At 38.1% G+C, this 24426-nt stretch overlaps 1 protein-coding gene and 1 long non-coding RNA gene across 8 annotated transcripts in view; both read left to right on the top strand.

Annotated features, from left to right (window-relative positions):
- LOC148741338 (uncharacterized) overlaps positions 1-6656 on the top strand; it is a 16777-nt gene extending 10121 nt beyond the window's left edge. For 5 of the 6 annotated variants that reach the window (XR_015993402.1, XR_015993398.1, XR_015993400.1 and 2 more), the window contains 3 exons: positions 3569-3610; positions 3740-3786; positions 4657-6656. This is a non-coding gene — a long non-coding RNA (uncharacterized LOC148741338). Of the gene's footprint in view, positions 1-2065; positions 2191-3568; positions 3611-3739; positions 3787-4656 lie in introns of those variants that run through there. The other variant, XR_015993399.1, reaches the window with a different exon arrangement.
- Positions 6657-7718: 1062 nt separating this feature from the next.
- Positions 7719-24261, top strand: LOC111324310 (uncharacterized). Of its 2 annotated transcripts, none has more exons than XM_022927841.2 (5): positions 7719-7993; positions 18930-19037; positions 20382-20507; positions 21687-21803; positions 22888-24261. In XM_022927841.2, the coding sequence occupies exons 1-5, from the start codon at positions 7927-7929 to the stop codon at positions 23445-23447; spliced, it is 978 nt and encodes a 325-aa protein (XP_022783576.2). In that variant the 5' UTR covers positions 7719-7926; the 3' UTR covers positions 23448-24261. The 2 variants fall into 2 exon arrangements, with proteins under 2 accessions (XP_022783576.2, XP_088595380.1); XM_088739254.1 differs by lacking the exon at positions 7719-7993 and adding an exon at positions 13470-13497.
- Positions 24262-24426: the final 165 nt, after the last annotated feature.

Genomic DNA, 24426 nt, shown 5'->3' with positions numbered 1-24426 from the left:
GAGATGGGGAGACTGAATTTTATTCGACTTTCTCGAATATTATCGGATCACGACCGGTGCATACAGTGGTGTAAGGATCACAACCTGCTTGTGATGTCGGTAAAATGTCCTCGAGCGGGGCGCAGCATTGAACTTAGCTGGACGCGACGTGCTTCATCGCGAGACGGGTACCAGTGGCGATGTTCAAAAAAGGGTTGCGATGGAATGGCTTCAATGCGCCAGAATTCACCGGTGCGCACACACAGGGTATCGAAAATACATGGTGGGGAATCAAGCGAGGTTTGCCCCCGAACAGGAACATCGAAAGGACTTTTCGATGGCTACCTACAAGAATATATGTGGCGTCAGCACTACGGAAACGATCCCTTTGGAAACATTATCGAACGTATCGCCCAACTTTGTGAAGTCCAGAAAGACTAGATACAAAGGTTTCTTTGCATCGCTGTATGCACCGGCCTTCACGAACAATTTTCATCACTAGGACACGAAAGGATAATGAAAGAATCAACCAAAATCACAAGAACAGGTAAGACACAACATTTATTTAAACTTTGCATTGACAAACTTCAAAGCCTGACCGTAGACTTAACGTTATTTTCCGGCAAATTTTACGCTTTTAAAGTGAAACTGAACATTCAGTTATATTTCAAAATTAAAAACCTCTGGAAAACTACTTGAGTTTTCTGTTTTGCAAAGCCAAAACGCGCCAAATTTACCCTGTTTCAAAAAAGACTTAGAAAAAAAAACCAAATTTTCAAAACAAAGACTACTAGTCTCTGCGGAGTTCTATTGTTATCGCTATTGTTTTAATTGAACAAAGACTGAATGCATAATTAATGTATGGGGTTATATGGTACTCTTGCCCATCGTTTTTGTTTAGAAGTACTCGTGGACGATGTGCTGGACATTATATTTGTCAAAAGGTTAGCCGCGTTTCCGTAGAAAAGCGCTTAACAGGAGTTGTCTGCACTAGCTCCGATTTGAGGATCGTCCCGATCTTTTGGGACGCAAAGAAACTCCTCTGTGAGACAATGAACCTCCTTCGGGAGACAATGAACCTCCTTTGGGAGACAATGAACCTCCTTCGGGAGACAACGCACACTGATGAGACTTCAAGCAAAGTTGCTTATGACAAAATATTTGACAGAAACGATAGTGTGGATAAGTCTTTTGACCGTGAAGAAATCAAACCGACACATTTTGTTCGAAGCAATGTGGTTGCGAAATGCACCCTTGTTAGAGTATTCCTGAAAGCTGTGCCAGGTCCTGTAAAACACAATTCAGCTATTGATTCTGTTACAAAAGTACCAATAATCAGTGATAAGGAACTCAAAGGTATGAAAAACGATCTGCAATTTAGATCACGTACACCGTTCAGGCGACTAGCAGTAAAACCATACAGATCTCGAGATAGAGAACCATCTAGAATATCACTGTGAAAAGTTATCCAGTCATTGAAATTTCCAAAATTGAGATCAAAAGTGAAGAATTTGCTCAAAAAATCAGTTCCTGCTTCATCTGTTTTACACAACATTGCTTGTAATTATAAATTGTGGAAAATCAGACATACTAAAAGGCAAACAAGTTTCTCTAGTAATTATCTTTTACGAGCTAAGTGTGCCACTTGTTCATTTGCATTTGATGCATCAAAAAGAAATCTTTTACTCTCTGGAGATGTTGAATTAAATCCAGGTCCTGTTGCAAAAGGCAAAACTGGTTCATTGGCATTAGTATCCAATACTACAGGTGATTTGCTCTTAAACTACAGGCTACTTAGACATGGATTAAGACCACTTGATGTTGGTGGAGGTGGCGACTGCTTTTTTAAGTCAGTATCACACCAGTTATATGGCGACTCCAACCATCACCTAGAAATTAGAGCATTGGCTGTCCAGTATTTGAGAAATAATCCTGAGCGATTTATAGAAAGCAATTTGGATGGATCATGGTTAAGTTATTTATCTTGTATCTCTATTCAAGGAACATGGGCTGAGAAACTTAGGGAAAAAATACTGAAACAGATTCCACTTGATCAACCAAACAAAACAAGTCAATTGCACACAGTGTTGCACCTAGCTGTTGGTGAAAGAACAGATATCTCCCTCAATGTAAGAACTGATGATGGCTTGACAAATGGTGCTGGTAACATAATCAAACTTATTCAAACACAAGAAACTGGCAAACCTTCAGGTATTATTTGGGTACAATTTGATTGCCCTGATGTTGGTGAGAAAACAAGACATGATAATAGACATCTTTATAAGCAAGGCATTGAACCTACATGGACACCCATTAAACCAGTTACATCACAGTTTGCAGTGGGTAGAAATAGAACAGCACAGGTCTGAAGAAAACAATATCCACTACGTCCTGCTGCTGCAAAAACCATTCACAGGTCACAAGGTGATACAGTTGATAAAATAGTTGTCAACTTTGATGCAAGAAAAGCAATACCTCATATTCACTATGTAGGTTTAAGCAGAGTAACAACAATAGAAGGCTTACACATAATAGACCTTTGTGAAAACAAAATAGCTGTAAATACTGATGTACAGAAAGAAATGGAAAGGCTGAGAACTGAAGCTAAATTACATTTGTGCATAAATCCCATTTACAATGCTGATCAAGTGCTATTAAAAGTTTGTTATTTAAATGCAAGGTCTTTACATAGACATATTGAAGATGTGCAAAGTGACCTGAACTAGTACTGATGTAAATATTTTCAACAGAGACAAGATTCTGTCACTCTGATGATGAGAGTGCATATATTATTGATAACTATAGTTTGTTTAGAAATGATGGTACAGTAACAACTACTAATCTCCGACCATATGGAGGAACAGCAGTTTATAGTCGCGTTGATTACTATCCTGGTTATCCATACTCCTGTAATTCTCATGGGATTGAAATAACTGCTATCAGACTAATGACTGCTCCACACATACACATATTTGGCATATATCGCTCACCTAGTGTACCCATAGTGCAAATGTGTTCTGCATTATCCAATGTTTTATTTTCACAGGCCTTGCAACTCAATGTTTTAATTGGTGACTTTAATATTGACTGGCTAGAAAATGCAGAGAGAACATCACTGTATAACTTATTTGTAAGAGATCATGGATATAAACAGCTTGTATCATCTTACACCACAGATAACAAGACTTGCATAGATCATGTTTATACTAACATATCCATATCAAATATTAAGGTAGAAGTACTTGAAACATATTTTACAGATCACAAGTCAGTTTGTGCACTTGTTGATTGCTTTAATGAGGCAGTTTAAATATCAAACTGTTTTGCATGAAGAGAGAGAAAGAGATATTCCTGATTTTCTAATATTCTGGTACATGCTCATACTACTCATGAACCTTCATTATGTTCATTGACTAGGAGCTTTCTTTACGATAATGGCATTAAACTGAGAAGAAACAAATTAGCTATACTTGTACTTGGACATTTACATTGTACGACTCTACATGACGTATATCAAGCACATTACAAACTACTTCATTTTGCTGCAAATATGAAAATTGGTGAAAATACTGTTACTTTTATTTCACAGTACAGTTGTAACTGACATTCCAAACATGGCTTCTAACTCAAGGTAAGTTCTTGTGTCCTGATAAGACCCTAGCAATCTCTTAATACATTAACCCATTGCCATTGAAGCTAATGAACACAATTACATTCATTTACCCACAAATTTAATTCTCTCATTTTTCTTTTCTTTTAGTAAAAGTACATCAACAACAACAAAGAGTAGCAAAAGTAAAGACTCAGGTAAAAAAAAAAGCTTTTTTTTTAAAGTAAATGGTTTGAACCCAGGAGTATCAATAGTTTGTATAGTGTGATTCACGTGAAAGAAGTGCTAAAAATATGTTGGTGAATGACATTTCAACAACCTGTTTGCAAGTCATCTTTAGAGTCAAGTAAATAATAGTTGTCAGTTGATGATGTTGTAAAGTCTGATCCATAGACCACTTTCATAAATGGCTGCCAGATGAAAATTCTTTTGTTTAAATTTAAATTAGCCCTTCTGGCCTTGCTCGAGATAATGTATTCTTTTGAATTTTGTACCGGAGAACGAGGTCAGAAGGGCTAATTTAAATTTAAACAAAAAAATATTAAACCGCCAGCCATTCATGAAAGTGGTCTATGGCCAGTTAAGCCATGATCCAATTGGCTGTAAGACGTGTGTAGTTTGTCAACAGTCATTGGTCTGTTGTGATCCATCTATTGTTCATCAGTTTGTTTATGTCATTAATGAGTCCTTGGTAACGTGGGTAGTTGTTGACATCTGTTGAGAGATGTGTCTGTGTTCTAAGTTAGTAAACCAACTTTACAAAGTCAGTTGTTGAAACTAGTTAGTACTGTATGTTAAGCATTTAGCAGACTCCCATTCAGGATTCTGTGATTAATATGTCAGTGATCTTCATAAATGTGATAGTTTACATCGCCATTTCTAGTCGCTTGTTTATTCTCAGTTAGTCTTGTGTTAAGTTTCCTACCAGTCTCTACAGTGTAGGATGCTAAGCAGTCAACAGAATGGCAGGGGGGGGGGGGAGGAGATATAAACCTTGTCTGCAACTATAGAATTGACTGAGCCACAAATACAAAATTACTAAATTGTTCTTCTATTTTTTTTTCTAGACGAATCCATAGAAGGATATGAACATTTGTTAACAGAGGTTCAAACAGCAAGAAATTCCATTACTAACTACTTCAACTGCCGCATTCAAACAGGGCAAGAGGAAGCAGTACGTACTGTATGCTATTCACCTCAAAAACGCATGAATTTAAACCAAGCATTCCTTAATAAATCACCAGTGAAGATTATTGGAGTGAAACAAACACCATCAAAAAGGTTCCATACATGAGAAGAAGAATTTACCATTGCAAAACATGCAAAAATTTCTCCAGCTTCTCTGTCATTTTCTTTTAACGAAAGCTTCAGCAACCAGCTATGCACAATTACTCAAGCACTAGGAAAAGATCTATACGAAACTGTAGATGTCAAGGCCAAAGTCCTCAAGAAGGTGGAAAATAAACAAGTCATTATAAAAGATGGTGAGAAGGCAAAATATAAAAGCGATTGTCTTATAGCTGATGAAACTAACTCGGTAAAACTGGTCTTGTGGGAAGGCATAATTGATAAAATTCATGCTGGGAAAACATACCACTTCAAACAATTGAAACTTGGCATTTTTGATGATGTCAAGTATTTAAATACTAGTGAAGCCACTGACCCTCAAGAAATTGATGATCTACAGAACATCAATCTGACCACACCAGAAATAAAAGACAACACCATTGAAGGCCGCTGCATTGGTGTTCAGATCAAGCGTACTGCCTCTTGCATAGTATGTAACATGACCATCAACGAAGCACAACTTGAAAGCGAAACTGTAACTTGTAACAACTGCAACATGACTACTCTTTCAAGCATTTGCAATACAAAATTAGTTGCTCAAATTGTCATTCAAACTATGCAGGAGAAAAAAATTCTCAAATTTACCTGCTTTAATGATGCCATAAGCAGCTTCCTCATAACAACCGACTCCCAGATGTCATTATCTGATATCCCACTAGAAGACTTACAGGAAATCATGTTGCAGGCAGGGAATAAGAAAATTATAGCAGACAAAACAACTCAAGTAATTTCACAGTTCCTCCCCTTGCATTGATATTAAGATTAAAACTACATGTACAGCCAATAGTGAATCACAGATTTAAGGAAAACTGTAACTTGTACCAAGTGCAACATAACTGCCCTTCCAAGTATTTGCAATACAAGACTTATCTATTTGCTCAAATTTTCGTTCAGTCCAGGGCGGATAAAAAATGCACAAGTTTACTTGCTTTAATAATGCTATAAGTAGCTTCCTAATAACAAAAGACTTTCAGATGACGTCTGATATCCCATTATAAGGCTTGAAGAAAATTATGTTACAGGCAGAGGAAAAAACCATGCAATATACCAGACCAACAACTTTAGTGATTTCGAAGTTCGTCCCCTTATTAAGTGATATTAAGATTTATGAACATTAATTCTCCTTTTCTTAAACTCTCATTCAAGCTCTGCGAAACAAAAAGATAGTAAAGTTTACTTGCTAATGACACTATAAACAACGTAATCAGTTAGTAATTACATGACTTAAACAATATGTTCCAGGGAAAGCATAAAAATTTTAAAACCAACAAAACCACACAAATGGTTCAAGAGCCCTACCTTCCGTAAATATTGTGGTTGTGTTATACAATTTCTCTTGTTAATTTTTTTAACTCCCTTATGGGAACATGAGTACTAAGGAAATGTTCAGTTGTGTTATTTAGTAAGTTACCCAAGGCAAGGTTAAAATCTTACCATTTCAACAGCAACATCTCTTCGTTTTTGTTTTTAATACCACATGTTATAACTTCCCTTAATTACTACCTCTCAAATATCCTGTTACAGTACAGGTAAACTAATTTCATTGTTTCACTTGTTACTTTTAACTTTATATTTTATATCTTGTAAATGTTGAGAACACTGCTTTTAAGCAACTTTATGAACTTTCACATCAATTTCTAAAAACCTGTTGTTAATACTAAAAACGATCAGTATTGCAATGACCTGTATTTGAGTTCATTAATAAAAATGTTGCTATTTACTTGGGTAGTCTTGTTTTTCTTCTTTTTCTGCTCATTAACTATAGCGCTTCTGCCCCGACGATTTTCAAATAAATTTTTTCAATGCCTTCAATCTTTACCACCAGCATCCACACGCAGTTTGCAACTGCCTTTTGTTTTTCTTTGAATTTGTTTTTAACGGACCACACGTACGCTTGAAATTCGATCTTAATAAGTTAGTTATTGCTATAAGGTCGTAGTAGTAGCAAGTAGGATAAATATTGTAAGAAATATACAACTTTTTATAGAGACATGTTTGGGCATGCTTATGCCGTCTTCAATCAATGAGTAACTGATCGTGAGTAATTATAGAACAGACAAGTAGATGAATAAAATATTTACAGTATGATGTAATACAAAAGCCAGTACTAATACAGCGTGACAACAAACATGTTTAGTATTCTACCAACAACTCAATTGATTTAAAACTCAAAGAAACTTTTTATATAAATAAGATCAAACCTGAACTTAACAAACGATTACAGCATTATAACACTTTTCTAGCATTTTAGTTCACACCTTTAATTTCATGTTTGTTGTCACGCTGTAATTAGTACCCGCTTTTGTATTACATCATACTCTAAATACTCATTGATTGAAGATGACATACGCATGCCGAAACATGTCTCTAAAAAAAGTTGTATATTTCTTACAAAAGTTAGTTATTGCTGTTAATAAACTTTACACCCCAAAGTCACACACGCTTAGGCTGCCTGTGGTGAATTCTTAGTTATTTACATATTTTCAATTTTGTTATCCGTGTCTCTTAGAAATTCTTTTACATTTATATTCGTTCTCATTTCACTCGTTATTGACTTGATACTGAGTGACGTTAAGCGAACGTCGAAACGTCGTCGTATTTTTCTTAAACCAAGATGGTTTTTAATTTTTTAAACTTTTCGATTTTATCGCAATTCTTTATAGTTGAATTGTTTAACAAATCTCTTCTCCTGCGTCGTTTCCGCCACTGCAAGTAAATGTCGCGAGAACAATGGGCATTCTGCCCAATGACGCTCTCATGATTTTTTAATAAGTACAAAGGTGTTATGATTTACGTAATAGCTAACCAACAAGAGATGTATGATTCATAGATGTTGAGATATTCACTTTTGAGCGAATAAGTTGCCGTTGAGATCACTGCTGAAACTTGTACCCCGTATTTATCAATTTAACGAGATATTGGCAAAATATTGACAAGATAGAACTCAAGAGACTCGATACACATAGCGCTTCGTCACGAATTATCCCAATATGGCAAAAGCAAATACACTCTTCGCTATTGTGGCTATCATTTGCTTCCCATTTAAATATGGTAAAGGTAAGTAAATATTTCCATTTCACTTGTTCTAAGTGGATTAAGCTTTTTGTATAGTTTGCTATTTTTAGCCGATCTTCTTTCTGACAACAGCGATCAGTAATAGAAAAAGCAAATATTTCAAGGGACATCGTACTTGCTGACCACGAGTTGGTCTACTAAATCGACATATTCAATTAAAGCGTTATGCGCGAATGAAAGGACAGAACCACAGCATGCTTAAAATAAAGATATAGAAACGTTTCTGTAAATGACCAAAATAATGTTTCTTTCAAAGTTTTCTAAGATAAACAAATAGTATTAAAGTTCGGTTCATAAAATTTGAATTACTGCACTGCTCCTTCGTTAGAAGTGTTTCCTTATCGAGTATCGTTTTATCACGACAATCCGCGAACAGACACGTCTATAGAGTCTTCATTAGTTCTGTGTTAATGTATGGATGTTTTGAATTTGACAAATTTTCCCGTTCCTCGAAAAGCGATGAATTGGTGAGACAAGAAAATGGCGCGATCGATCTGCGACTAAAAACTAGAATTTTTGTCCAAAGCATCGTGAAAATCCACATTGTTTTAGTTTTGAACAAAATAATCCTGCTTACCTTTCTGAAGACATTCTCCCTTCCAACTGAGTCAACCTCAAAATCCACTAGGAAGTCAAAACAGTTCAATTCTCGGAGTGCTTTTTCACGGACTTTGCCCGCCATTTCGGCGAGGTTATTTCGCAACAATTAAGAAAGGTCAAACATTTGGTGGCAACAGCCAAAAAATCGATTCGGCTCATATTCTCAAGTTTGGTAGGCCTTATAATGAAACATATGAGGGGTCATCTCCGCCAATATCCTGTTTCAAATTCTGTTCTAAAAAACCTGTATGCTATTGCTTTTTATCAAATTTTTTTCAGAATAGAAATTGGCGAAAAGCAAGAGGTCACATTGATGTCACGCAAGAGGTTATGTATTGGTACATTCCTGGCCAAGTTGAAAGATTGGCTTTGACCTCTTGCGTGACAGCGTTCAACGTACTTTATTTCAACGGGTCACTATTCAGACGTGAACGAAACCAAATAACAAGAAATTAATATTTACTAAGAGATAAAAGGACTATCTGCTAGAACACAAAATTTAAAAGCGGGATTGCATCGCGTTGTAGCGTACGAAGTTGCCAAAGTTGTATCATTTTTCATTGCTTTAATGGGAGGCAACGTCCATTTAGGCGGCGGATTTCGAACTCTTCGCTTTTTCGGAGAAAAAAAGGCGCATAGAACTTTTTGATATAGTTTTCGAAAAAGGTTCATTAAAAAAGGTTCGAAAAAGGGTCCTGTAGAAAAAATAAAACGAATCACAAAATTTTGCAACTGTCGGCGGATTCTCGATATTACATAGTTGATTTACGGTCAAACAGACTGGTCATCAGGCAAGAATAAATTTTCTTTGAGCGGGAATCGGGAGAATAAATTATAATGTTTAACTGGCTCTTACTAAGGTTCCACTCGGTTCGTCCGAAAAACAGAATAGAAATAGAGACATCGCCAATTTCTATTCTGTTTCGCCAATTTCTATTCTGTTTCGCCAATTTCTATTCTGTTGTGCCAATTTCTATTCTGTTTCGCCAATTTCTATTCTGTTTCGCCAATTTCTATTCTGAAAAGAATTTGATAAATATCTCTTATTAACCAAGCGCGAGGGCCGTACTGGGAGAATATCGGCCCGAGGTCTTGACAGTACGGACCGAGCGCAGCGAGGTCCGTACAAAAAAGACTGAGGGCCGATATTCTTCCAGTACGGTCCCGAGCAAGCTTGGTTAATAAGAGATTTATTATACAACTGAAGTTCAAAGCGACACAAGTGCGTTATCATTCGGGACCATTCGGGACAGTGCCCGGTGCAGTACTTAGAAAATATTGCACCGGCAATAGAGCATTTTGATTGGTTGATTTTAGTTATTGGCCCTCTGACTGCCCGAGTCGCGTAATAAAAGCAATAGCATACAGGTTTTTTAGAACAGAATTTGAAACAGGATATTGGGGGAGATGACCCCTCATAGAAACAAAGCACTGCATATTTCGTTTGGCTGAATATCGATTTATTTTCGAGAAAATCGATAACAACTGAATTTCGCCAAAATGCCGCTTTTGAAGCTCAAAAATTCAAACGAATCTTGGAGTGTCGCGCCACGAATTGACAACACTTGGACCGATAAAAAGTACCAAATCTTGAAAAACAACATCAGTGCATATGTTAACAGCAATTTGAGCAATTCTTGATTGTTTATTTACACAATCTAGTTGAATTTATTCGACCTTCATCCTACAAGATTAAAAATAGGTAAAAAGTAACCCGTAATTTAACTATGTGGTAAATAAAATAATCGACTTAAAATCTGGCTTTTGGAAGGCGAAGTGTGGTTCTTTTCGATCTCCAAAGGATTTTTTGGGGTAATGATTCTGTGCGATTTAATCAAATTTTAAAGTTGGATGAAATGAGCGATTTGGCGGTGCCGTCAGTTATTCGAAAATGTACACATTCACACGCAAACTCAATTGTTTCGCATTTTACGTCCAGTCTACAGCTTATTTAACATAATGTCATCCTTAACTGTCCATATTGAAATATCACAAAAGAGGATTGCAGTCCTAAAATTGTTGCATTGCTCCCTCAATAGAGATATAACAACTTGGCAGGATAGTCAACACCTCCTGATAATGGTTGTTTACAAAGCGTATCACGGGGTTTCTCTATTTCCATTTCGGTGAAATACTTCACAACCGAACCGTGAACCAATTGTAAGCGGAATGTAACTTGTTCAGAAACATGTTCACGTGCGGAATAACGCTAATTAATTCAAAATTAGGTCTACTGAAATAAAACGCAAAAATAAAACGTTGGACTGTGAAGCACATGGCTACAGGAACTAAGGTTGTGTGTTACATATACGAAACGGGAGCAAACAATTATCTAACACCAATCATGATCCATTGTATCATAATTTAATGTTTCATGGTACTTGGATGGATGAAGCCTATTTTAGGACAAAAAAGACCGAAAGATCTGCAAAGGGCATTGCCCATCATGCATCACTGCAGATGTGCAACAGAGATAAGTGTAGTGTTGGAATATTTGTTTACTTAAAAGAAGTTTTATAAGGGTCAAACCTGGAAAACCACGATTTTCGCTGAAATGTTTGTACTAGCCAACGTTCAACAGCTTTATATCTGTACTGTTTCTTCCCCAGAGGCTACTGTGCCTTGTTAAGTTACTCGTGCAGGTAGTAAGACTACGACCCAGGTAGCACACGTTCACATTATTCACACTCATCTTTTCCCGGCAGTGGTCCCAAAAAAAAAACTCACGCCTGGAAATGAAACCATTTCTGCGTATCTCAGAACTCAAGAAACGCTTCGAGTAATCATTGCACCAGCTGATACAGCAGACTCGAGTGCGAGTCGGTATACCTACATCAGTCAAATACGGTACTTGCATTTTGGAAACAGTGGCTTTGAAAAATTAACTCAACTAGTTAGTTATTTAGTATTCTTTCCCAAGAAGGTAGCCAAGTAAGCAGTGATCTATCCCCCTCAAATATGGTCGGGTCCAAAGCCATCGATGCATTATATGGCGAAATATCATAGAGCGTAGCTGATGCGTAATGACAAATTTAACATAAGCCGGTTACATACATACATACATACGTTACTTGACCGCTTCCCATAGGGGCTTTTCAGGGCCAATTCCCACCCATCCCACCCCAGGGGAGGACATCCACTACACAGTAATCTCGTGCGTGGGAAATTAACGTCTCCTACCCCTAACCCTGCAGGAGACGGGTCTACGGTTTATTCGTCCTTATCCGAGAAGACTAGAATATCTATCCATTTTTTTCATTATAGAAAGGTAGCAAATTCTCCTCACTTATTTTAAGACCTTGAGTATCGGTCCGGCCGGGGCTCGAACCCACGACCTCCCGCACAACACAGTCCGGCGCTCTGTTGTCTAGTCAGACACTCTGGTCCGGCGCTCTGTTGTCTGGTCAGACCAGAATGCTCACGCTCATTGGAAAAAGACTGACATAGATTTAACAAGAAAAAAGAAAGTAAACAAAACCATGTTTTGCCTATCTCCTTAATATTTCCTTCCAAGATGATAAAATAAATGTAAGAAGTGAATGACTACTTCTTATCGAAGTCCAAAGCCAATCGATGCTTTATATGGCGATATATTATTGAGCATTGTTTGATATATCAAAAGGAACGCGGCGCCTCGAACTTAGATCCTCTCGTTTACACCAAACCAAGCTTTGCACTAGGCGAGGGACAAATTGTCATGGTATGTATGTTAACAGGAGGAGAGAATATGGTTGCTTGGCTAAGAAGTAGGTCAACTTCGTCTTTTGGCCCGGAAAACCAAGACAAGAGGAATGGCTCTCAATCCACCTTAAACAAGCAAGAAGAGGTATAATTACTGTTTCCCGTTTTCTGGATCGTTTGTCGAAGTCACAGTGCACTCTTACTGTAGTTTTGAACGAGCAGCAGATATCCTTATAACTGAGAAGAACGACAGGCACTGCTTTTGCAGAGTTCACATCTTTTCTCTGCATGCAATTCGTTTTATGCCAGTTTCAAGGTAATTTCTGTAATTAATCAATCTATAGCGATTAAAATAGTAAGGAAGAGAAAACAAATACGATTCAATCTTTCGGCGTCTTAAAAAATATTTATAAGTCATTTAAAATCCTGACCTCTATTCAAGGCAATTGTCATCTTGACCGGTTTTTTCTCACACAAAGCCCCAAGTGTTTTATAGATACTCAGTGTGGTATCCGCGATTAACGATAAAAACACCTCTCTGAATTTCATTACATAGGTTTGACTATAACTCATTTTGAAAATAACATACCGTCAACCGAAGAAAAGTAAGTAAGAGTGCAGGAAAGTTGAAATCTTATCAACAGTAAAATACAGTAATATTGTAGCAGGCAGTGGTTTTAATCACCGAACCAGGGTTTCCTTTCGTTCTTTTTGTTCTAAAATGAGCTTTATCGAACGAAACAATAATTCACTTAATAAAAATTTAACTCAATAAGGATCGGAGTTAAATGATTGGTTGCTCCTGTTTCCTATATGTAACACTCGACCATAGTTCCTGTTGCCACGTGCTTCACAGTCCAATGTTGTATTTTTGCCGAGTTGTCGATTTCAGTGGACCTCATTTTGAATTAATTAGCGTTATCATGATTCCGCACATGAGTAACATGTTTCTGAACGAGCCACATTAATTCTGCGAACGTTTGGTTCGCAGTTTGGTTGAAGACTATATTTAAACAAAGATCTGTTACGTGAAGTAATTACAGCCTCCTTTTCAACGAAATGGAAATGGAGAAACCCCGTGATACACTTTGTAAACACTCATTATCAACAGGTGTTGACTATCCTGCCAAGTTATATCGCTAGTATGGGAGCGGTGCAACCATTTCAGGACTGCAATAACCTTTTGTGATACAGCAATATGAACGGTAAGATAATATTATGTTAAATAAGCTGTAGAATGGATGTAAAATGCGAAACAATTGAGTTTGCGTGTGAATGTGTACATTTTCGAATAACTGACGGCACCGTAAACTCAGCTCATTTCATCCAACTTTACAATTTGATTAAATCGCACAGAATCATTACCCCAAAAAATCCTTTGGAGATCGAAAAGAACCACATTTCGCCTTCCAAAAGCCAGATTTTAAGTCGTTTATTTTATTTACCACATAGTTAAATAACGGGTTACTTTTGACCTATTTTTAATCTTGTTAGAAGAGGGTCGGATAAATTCAATTAGATTGTGTAAATAAATGATCAAGAATTGCTCAAATTGCCGTCAACACATGTATTGATGTTGTTTTTCAAGATTTGGTACTTTTTATCGGTCCTAGCCTGCGAAGCAAGCCCTGAGGGAGAGGAGGGGGAATTGGGAAGCAAGCCCAGGAGGAGAGGAGGGAATTCCCCTCCTCTCCTCCAGGGCTTGCTTCCCAATCCCCCGTCCTCTCCCCCAGGGCTTGCTTCGCAGGCTATATTGGTCCAAATGTTTTCAATTCGAGGCGCGACGGTCCGAGATCCGTCTGAAATTTTGAGCTTCAAAAGCGGCATTTTGGCGAAATTCAGTTGTTAGTGATTTTCTCGAAAATAAATCGATATTCAGCTAAACGAAGTATGCAGTGCTTTGTTTTACCATAAGGCCTACCTAACTTGAGAATATGAGCCGAATCGAGTTTTTGGCTGTTGCCACAATATTTTGAAAATGTTCGATTTTTGGGCACATTTGGTCTTAATAATCGCCTTTTAAGACTCGGGGGAAGTTTTGTCGGCTTTCGCTGCTTATATCAAACTAACATTTCACCTCTTTTACACATTGTTACCTTTACGATACAGTGATTAACTCCTACAGATGTGATTGAATTAACTCTTAACACTTTGAAAAATTTATTGGACTTAAGATTATACTTAAGGAGTGAATTAAGAGAAACTACTTCCTGACAAAATATAACTTACATCAAATCAGGTTTGTCACGTGCGTCAAAGTAAAATAGAATCGTAATTGTGATGACGTAAAGTAACGTCGACGAGTTTCCTCGAAAACTAACTCTAGCGGTTATTATCTGATTTAATTCCATACTCGGCAGTCTTATTTAACGTGAAACATCAGAGTTTGAACTGATAGATTAACGACAGTACTGCGTCTGAAGTTGTTCGCCAGTAAATGGTCTTAAATAAGAAATAAACATCTTGACAACCTCATCAAAGTTGGAACTGCAAAGTGAATCTTTATAACACACAAACCTGAGCCGACGGTATGACTGTAACGCGGACTTGCCCTGATGGGTCTGTCTCTTCTGGTGGCCAACTCACTATATCAAGGTTCACAGTTGAACCAGGCAGAGGTGTAACTTGGTCTCCTTCCTCTTCCTCGTCAGTTTGATCTGAGATGGCGAGTGTTGAGTTTTTTACCTTCTCGTTCTCTAATTTATTGAGATTTTGTTGCTTGATGTGGCCATTACGTGAAACTGTAAAAGACAAATTCACCCGATTGGTAAAAACGAAAATGCAATGTAACGTTGTCTTGAAGAGCCCTGAATTACAGAGGTGATGAAAACGTAACATCTTCTTAATACGTCGATATACTAGACTGTAGTCAGGTTATAGAATATACATGCGTATCAGCTGGAGGGTACTTAAAATCATATTAAAGAAAACTGCTGGTAGCAGCCAGAAGGGAGAATTACGAAATAGATCTGAGACGTTAGGGAGTTCGAATTCAGTGCCAAAGTTATTGTGAGAGAGGATTCTAACAGAATTCAAATATGAAGCTTTACCATCTTTGTTGAGAGGGAAAAAATGTCGTTCAATGCAGAGAAAAGATCTGGCTTCCATAGCACGCAATCCAGTTCAAAAACTTTCACATCAACACCGAAGGAACGTCACTTCAGGAATTATTTTGTGTCAAATCATGATCTGGCATTTTAAACCTGAGAATTCGTCTGTACTGTTTGGTTAAAACCCATCGCGGGCTACTGGAGTTTTCAGTCCAGAGTAATAAAACAAATATGTGTATATTTGTTACGGTAGGTACAGAAAATATCATGTAGATGAACTTTCATCTCTAACTTGCAAACCTTTTGATTCAAACTGATTTCCACGAAAACAATGGGTGAAATATACATGTTCGTATGCTGTCTGATTTAACTCCCAAGATCTTAATAGTAATTTCCTCTCTATCAGCAGTTCTTTTTCTTCTTTTTTTTTTTTCCTTTCTATCAGTTCAGTTACAGTTCTCAGTATAATACTAGTTTGGAGAGTTTGGTATTGCATTGAATTCAACTAATGATCTCTTGGCTGATGATTTCCTTTATTCTCACCCTTTGTCTGTTGCATGGGTGTTGTATTGATATTGTGAGGATATTTTCTGTCTTGGTCTCTCGTGGGAGTTAAAGGGTTCACGATATTTCTGCTCATTTTCACTAACACTGAAGATTCCGTCAACATACTTCAAAATCGTTTTCCATTTTGCCTTATTTTTTTAATCCTATGATGTTAGCTTGAGGAAGCTCCCTGTATTTGCCTCTTTCCTCTATTGGATCAGTTTTCTCTTACATAATGATGTCTCTGTGTGCCCCGGAAAACACTAACCCAATGTGTTTGGACAGCTTATCTTTTGTCTCTATCACTATCTTCAGCAACCTTTTCTTTTGCCATCTGAAGTTGTGATAAGACATATTGGCTTTCGGCTTTTGTTTCGAGGGCCTAAAGGTGACTACCAGTACTAACAAAGAATTTGAACGCGTACATCTGACGTTTACTTTGATTGCATAGTTTTTATCGCGGAAATCATAAAACCCTGAAAAAAAAAAAAAAAAAACAGCTTAATAATAAAGAGATAAAAATCTTACCTCAATTGAGTTCCATTCCTCTCACTTGGCTACGCAATTTCTATCTGTTCCTGGCCAGTTTAGGGCGTAAATGATTCTTGCTGAATATCATATAAACGAAAAAAAAGTTACAACCAACATGAAGTCATCATCGCTAGACAAAACGCTGTCGGACGAAAACGACACGACAAATTCGTAATCTTGCATCACTTTCAAGTGCACTATAGATGACATATTTCATCTTTAATCCGGATTGTTGACAAGTTTACCTTGTATGAAAAGGAAAGGAACTCTTTTCTTCATGAATTGCTAAAGTGTTCCAAAGAATATCATGTGATTGCCTATAGCAATCGTAACACGATGTTCTGTGATATGTAATTAGAGTAAAGTAAGCGCTGTAGTGTGCCTAATTTCACAATATCACACGTCAACGATGCACGATCAATTGAAATTTACGGCAGTTAATTCCAAAAAGATAGACTGATAAAAGAGAGAAGATCTTATATATGTAAATGAACGATGATCTGTACTCAGTGGCACCAAGAAATCTATGATACCATTTGAACATCAGTGTGATGTGGCCAGAAAATTAAGACAACTACAATTAGCGCTACAATGCTTGACACATTAGCACTCAGGAAATTGCTTTATTTTAAAATGGAGTGCAATTTTATTCCTATCGACCTTACTTTCAGTTCCTCTTCCTTAGTACAATATCGCAGTTTGTTTTTAGTGACTGTACTACATTGAATGAAGGGAGACTGGTATTGTAACTGCACATTAATACAAATTTCAACTCTAAATACTTCCTTAAAAGTAGCATCATGGATTTTGAGCCATTTTATTGTTGATGTTGTTTAAAATCCAACTTGGACATCTGTTCGTGCACTACACTGTACAAGAACAAGAAAAAGTTCGAGAAAACAAGTATGTTTTTCACGCGATGTCTGGTTACTTAAGTCGAGTTTCGCCAAGACATAGACATCCCTGTTGTTTAGAACATACATGAAATAGCAACCGACCATTCAGGCCATATCATATCAAATATTCTAAAAGTACTTTAAAAATGCCAATGCCATCACTTAAGACTTCTCCTTCATTTTGCGCTTAAACTTCGTTATCTGTTTCAAGTCAAACCAGCTTGTTTGGTTTTAAACTGAAAATTCTAGCTCAAAATCCATTAAAAAAGATTGCTCGAGTTCAAGGAGTCGGCTATGTCGCGAAATTGACGAGTCCATCTTGCAATAAGAAAGAAACTTAAGCTACAAGGTTAAGTCACGGTCAAGCACTATCCATGAAATCGCGCATAAACTAAAAAGAAATTGGTACTTGTGAAGATTAAAGACATTCTGTTGTGATTCACCACAGCAATTTCCACCTGGAACTCATCCAGCCTAATGGTAAAAGTTGGTGTCCTAGGCAGCACTTAAAATTGTTTTTAAACACAGCACCATCTGAGCTTATGACGTATACCATGTTTTTATGGATTGTCACTCCGGTATTGACCCCTCGATACGGACAGTTGACTTTTTAGTCAATATCTTTATTATTTTTACAATTCGTACTGTAAACAAGAGTCTCTGAAAGTTCAAAAATTCCATTGAAGTTAACTCAAGCGGCTGAAATTGAAACTTGTGGAAACATTTTCAGCTCTTGTCCTCTCAGTAATGGCATTATCTTTCAAGCTTAAGAATGAGTCATAGAGCGGGAAAAATGCCCAACTAACAACTTCAATGTGTGCAGCTGGACGTAAGTTGCCAATAGTAAATACAAAAAGCGTCATGCGGCTCTCAGCCGTTATCATAATGGTCCCGCTTCATCTTTTGTTCGACAGATCAACTACTTTCTCTACCAAACAAAGTAAGTTTTTGAGGAGAAAGACCTCCTAATTGGAGAGAATTCTACTTGATAGCCGAACTAACACCCACAACTGATTAACTGATCACGTATAGTGACAAGGGTTCCTCTTTCAAGAAAAAACTAACTGAACAAACCAGTGTGGACACTATTTGAGTGACCTTTACGTTCGTTGATGGTCGAAACACTGTTCAAGAACTTGATTTCAAGTGAACCACCAAGAAGGAAATTAAACAGCAAGCAATTTACCCAACCACAAAGACGGTATTAAGTCAAATTAACACCTATGTCAGACTTGGTTTCGCGCGACTATCAGTAGGTAACGCTGTTTAACTACAAGTCATGATAGATTCACATAGTACCCATCCGAATGAATACTACAATATCGCACCTTTCTGTTCATTTGCGACGTTTCTCTCATTGATACCTTCACCAACTTTTAATCGCGTTTTGCTTCTCTGACCGTTTTTACGGCACCGACGATCCATAGTACGACAATACTACCGACGCTACATAAAAATCTTCCGTGTGATAATAAAGGATTCAATTATCATATTTGTTCTCCGAGAATGCACATTTTTACAGCCGATTGATTATTTTTATCTTATCAATCAAACCGGTTGAGTACTTTTCCACCAGTTCTTCTAATGGCAAATGCAATACTCTTCTTTTTCAAGGCTCCTTCGTTACCTTTCACACTCAAACCGGATGTAACGCAACTCTACTTTGCAAGCAGTCTGGAGACGTGAAGTGGATAAAAACCGACAATTCAGAGGAAATTAAGGGTCAGACGGATCAAAAATTATTTGCTTCATTTATTTGATTGCCTTCTTACGCCAGAATGTTTTTCTTCTCTCTTGGTTGCTTAGTGTAATATAGTTCTTAGCAATGTTTAAGCCATGTTAATTTGTGTAGAAATGCCCTCTTCCTTGGGGAAGGTCTTGCACTTGATTCACTGTTATTTTTCCTCCTTAAAATTTTCGGCTAGCTTTATCTGAAATGATTTGGACTGTACTGGACTGGACTGAACTGATTTAGATTACAATGGAAATGACTTAATTAGACTGTCCAGATTAATAAATTAATTGATTAATTAGACTGTCCAGATTAATTAATTAATTAATTAATTAATTAATTAGACTGACCAAATTGGACCAGATTCGACTAATCTGGACTCTGACTGGAGAAAACTTTATCTGAACTGATTTGGACTGGACTGGACTGGACTGGACTGAACTGAACTGAATTGAATTGAACTGGACTGGACTGGACTGGACTGGACTGGACTGAACTGAACTGAATTGAATTGAACTGGACTGGACTGGACTGAACTGAACTTGACTTTAAGAGAAGGAAGTTGTCATTTTCTTGTTCAGTAATGGGTCACAAATGATGTCAAAATGTGATGAGAACAAAAACGTGACACATGAGGCGCAGTCTCATTTGTAACTGATGTTCTTACCCACATGTTGACGTCTTCTGTGATCTGTTAGTGGACTAGTCTCCTTCGCAGCCGCTCGGGCCGGAGTCACGCAACGCTCCCTGTCCCCACGCGTGGGGACGGGGAGCGTTGCGTGACTCCGACCCGAGCGGCTGCGAAGGAGACTATTAGTGGACAGACCCACGATAACATGGAATCTATTTGTTTTACATGATAAAGAAGCAAAATTCTGTCGATGATGACGTCGTCTATGCGGCTGTCCTCCCATAGATTATTAGCAAGAACCAATTTTAAATGATCGCGTAATTCAGTCTATTATAACAGGTATTCCAAAGCAACCTTGAATTACTTTTGATACTCGCTGGATTTGTTCTCGGTTACCCCTAGTCCAACTCCTCGGCTGCGATCTGTAAATAGCCCACTGGTCTGCCTCCTGCCAGTGGGGATTTTTAAGTTCTTAGTTAGTCTACATTGTGGCTGAAAAGCCCCTAAGGGGGAGCTTCAATTAACGTGTATTATTATTATTATTATTATTATTATTATTATTATATCCAATTGAAAATTTCCCATATATTGCTCTTTGTATTAGTATTGTATCATGTTGGCAGTGGTATAAGTATAATTGCTATTGGTACTGGCTTTTAAGTGTCGGTGTTACTCTTTTTTAACTTTAATGTCATTTATCCAGGCCCAAGATTCGTCGCCAGAAAATATTCCTTTTTTTCAACTTTATCGATCGTCGACACCTCCAAAGACGATGCTGGGAAAATAACTTGCGTCGCAGAGGGAGCTAACATAACCATAAACTTGGAAGGTGTGTCCTGACAAGCCTTGATGCATCTCATTATGTAGCATTTTTGAGGAGATCGTGCTCAATAACTGGTTTTTCTTTCTGATACATTTTGGCACAACGATGTTGGAACGTGTTGTTTTCTATTGGAAATACTTCGGTTTAATCGCTCAGCCTTCTTAACACTGTCAGTGCGTTTCTATTGGTGCATTTGTAAGTTCAAAAGAAGTGACGTAACAAAAGCTGACACGAGCAAAAATCAGGAGGTTGGATTTCGGTGTTGAAGTTTTGGGTTGTGTTGTTTTATTTTACGGGAAAAAGTGGACTCCAAGAGAATATATCACCTGGGAATTTCGAAACTTTACAGTTCAAAGAATCGGTAGAACAATAACAATGATTAAAGTGCACCTACACTCAAAAAATTTTTTTCGCTTAACGAAGTAAGCTTATTTTTTTGAGTATTTCTGCGCAAAAATTTTTTTATTTGCTCAAATCTTCAATTTTCTATGCCCAGTCAAAATACGGAAAATCGGCCGCCATCTTGCCCCACGACCGAGTTTAAAGAAGAATGGCTCTAGCGGGTAATGTGACGTCAAATCGAGAACACGAAAGTCTGCATCTCACACATTTTTACTTGTTTGGGAAGATTGTCGTCGATATCGTCCGAAATATGCCGACTAGGTGTGTTGTATGAAGATTGTATGGAGCGCGATACCCTCTTGCAAATTTCGCACGTTGCTACATCCTTCTACAACACACTTAGTCGGCATATTTTCGGACAATTATCGACTACAACCTTCCCAAACAAGTGAAAATGTGTGAAAAGCAGACTTTCGTGTTCTCGATTTGACGTCACATTACCCACTAGAGCCATTCCTCTTTAAACTCGGTCGTGGGGCAAGATGGCGGCCGATTTTCCGTATTTTGACTGGGCATAGAAAATTGAAGATTTGAGCAAAGAAAAAAATTTTTGCGCAGAAATACTCAAAAAAATAAGCTTACTTCGTTAAGCGAAAAAAATTTTTTGGGTGTAGGTGCACTTTAAAAGTAAGAGCAGCGAATGTATTTTAACTGTAAGTACATAATCGTACTGTTAGTTTAAAATGAAAATGAAATCACGTATTTGTACGTGTGTTTAAAACAAATTAATAGATGAGCTGCGCTCAGTGTATGTTTTACTTACATTACACTCTTTGTTTACAGTTTGTCACGATATACTAGACACATATCAATGCAAGACCACCGTTACCAGCCTTACACGTTGCTCGGAGGAGAATTATTTACGCATAAACTGTAAGAAAACCTGCAGACTATGTCCAGGTAAAGGCCAAATTACAATTAATTTAAAAAATGATGATAGCTAGATGCATTTATGGACGGGCTCCACTCCTCTATACGTCAGATGTAGTAGACTTGTGCAGTGTGACAGTGTCGATACCATATATCGTTTCTTTGTAGTCTCAACTACATCTCACAAGTACGCCACAATGGTATCGCTTCACTTTTCTCTTGAGATCCTTGTAGATGTGGTCTGATCGTGGATGTCGACGTGATAGCGAAAGTCGTTCTAAAGATCTTTTTTTTGATAGCGAAGCCTTGGTGTCGCCTACCCGAGACGAGTTCACAACCTCGTGTAAACGGTCGATTGGATTTTGTAAAGAAATAAGTGAAAAGTTAGCTCGTTCGGGGTAACTCTGGGGGAAGGTTGTCTGAGGGGGAGGGTTGTCTCAGATACTCATGACCATATGAATAAAGCCTTGGTGTGCGTTCTGTGGCCACAGAATGTAATTTTTTTTCATACAGATTACCTTTCTTCCCTCGTTTCACTGAGTTAATTCTATAACTGAAAAAGAAAAGAATTGTTCCAATGATGATGAACGCCTAGGATGGCGGATCGAGCGATCTGGGCCCTGGTCAAAACGACTGGGGCCTTAGGAGCCACGGTCGTGGATGGAGAACGCAAAGGGAGTTATTTTTACAAAACAAAAAATTTGATGCCTTTCGAGCAAATATACGTTTGGATTTGGATAAACGAAACTCAAAGGCCTCGAATGTCTCCGCCTCCTTGGGCGTTTTCCATACATTCTGTTGACCAACCAAAGATCAAGCACGAGGTCTGGTAGCGAGCTCGAAAGGAGCGGTACTATGGGGGAAGAAGCTGCACGCGTCTTGGGAAAACTGAATGATAGGCATTCAAGTCACTCAATCTTTTGAAAGTAAATAACCTTTAAAGCTCACTTGGCCCATCATCTCAAATTTGGCGGGATTCATAGCTCTATTAGGTTCCACCCCAAGCCGACCTGTTAGATGGGTCGTCTTCAATTTTTGCGAGCTTCTCATTAACTCAAATTTTCGTATCATTTGATTTCACTTATCTGTGTTGTATTTTATTTATTTAATTCAGAGCCGACTTGTACAGAGACAATTCTGCCTACAACAGCACCACCGACCACTACAGCACTACCGACCACTACAGCACCACCGACCACTACAGCACCACCGACCACTACAGAACCACCGACCACTACAGAACCACCGACCACTACAGCACCACCGACCACTACAGCACCACCGACCACTACAGAACCACCGACCACTACAGAACCACCGATCACTACAGAACCACCGACCACTACAGCACCACCGACCACTACAGCACCACCGACCACTACAGAACCACCGACCACTACAGAACCACCGACCACTACAGAACCACCGACCACTACAGCACCACCGACCACTACAGCACCACCGACCACTACAGCACCACCGACCACTACAGAACCACCGACCACTACAGAACCACCGGCAACCACAGAACTACCAACTCCGACCGAGACACCCACGGCCTCAGGGATAAATGACTCTAGCGGTGGAGTGAATTTAACCTCTGGTTTTTATGACCTCTTTCCCCTCGTATCCAGCCTCTTTATTATGATGTCATTGATGTTCTCAGGTCTCTGACTCGACTGAAAAAGAAACACATGAGCAACGCTTAGTTTTTAGAATTGGTGATTTATGCTAATGAATCTTAGCCACAAGTACTTCATCTCACAGGCTTTTCTTATTTTCGTCCTTTCTATATTTCTCCCTTTTTTCATTTAATTAAAAAAAATTAGAAAGTTAGGACAGCATTTCATTTTCTTTTTTGTCACGAGTTTTTTCATAAGGGCTAGGCATAATTGCAAGGTCTTAAAAATTATAATTATAGGTCGATTTTTTAGTGTTTCCACGAAAGCTGTAGATTAGGCCCGAGAAAACCCTCCTCCGAGACAACTTTGCGGATGGTATAAATGAAATTAGACACCTGCTAACCCTCATTCGGCCGGGCAAGGTTACATATTTGACAAAATAGCGGACGAAAGGTAAAGAGTAATTGTAAAACACACGCGCGCGTGCCCTGGTTATAGCGTGTGCACCCTTTTTGTGTTCGAGTTGTCTCGTCTCGAATGGGCGAGACAAAGTGTTTACGTGAAAAAAAGTTCTCCTGCCTGCCAGGGTTACCCTACCTTTTGAGGTGAGATAACTCGCGTTCCCCCTCCCCCCTTCCCCGAGTTGTCTCGTTTACCCGAGACTAGTTCCCAACCTCATGTAGGCTAAATTTTGCAAAGAAAGAAGTGAAAAGTTAGCTCTCCCAGAGTAACTCGTGGGGGAGGATTGACTCGGGTACCTTGACGATATAAATGAATGTAATTAGCTACTGTATTGTAAGTAGCATTGTAACTAGTATTGGTGTTGTATTGGAATAATTAAAAGATCGATACCAAATGAATAGAAAGGATATTTTTTAAAGGAAAACTCACTTTCGTAGGTCTGTTGTTTACTCACAAAACATGTTTGAAAATTAGAAGTTTTTAATGACTAGAGGCATTTGTGCATGTACTCGGGCGCTCGTAATGGTAAAATTTAAGTACACTCTTCAAACTTTTTTCATATTTAATTA

The sequence above is a fragment of the Stylophora pistillata genome, chromosome 1 (genome assembly GCF_964205215.1).
Source record: "Stylophora pistillata chromosome 1, jaStyPist1.2, whole genome shotgun sequence".
NCBI lineage: Eukaryota > Metazoa > Cnidaria > Anthozoa > Scleractinia > Pocilloporidae > Stylophora > Stylophora pistillata.
Note: the sequence above shows the minus strand (reverse complement) of the source record. Positions and strands in the feature narration are given on the sequence as shown.

What these genes read in the sequence shown, in the direction of transcription:
- LOC111324310 (XM_022927841.2), top strand. Translation starts at nt 7,927, where the DNA reads ATGGCAAAAGCAAATACACTCTTCGCTATTGTGGCTATCATTTGCTTC. An exon ending in CCCATTTAAATATGGTAAAG is followed by an intron (nt 7,994 to 18,929) that starts GTAAGTAAATAT and finishes TTCTTTTTCAAG; the next exon opens with GCTCCTTCGTTACCTTTCAC. An exon ending in CATAACCATAAACTTGGAAG is followed by an intron (nt 20,508 to 21,686) that starts GTGTGTCCTGAC and finishes CTTTGTTTACAG; the next exon opens with TTTGTCACGATATACTAGAC.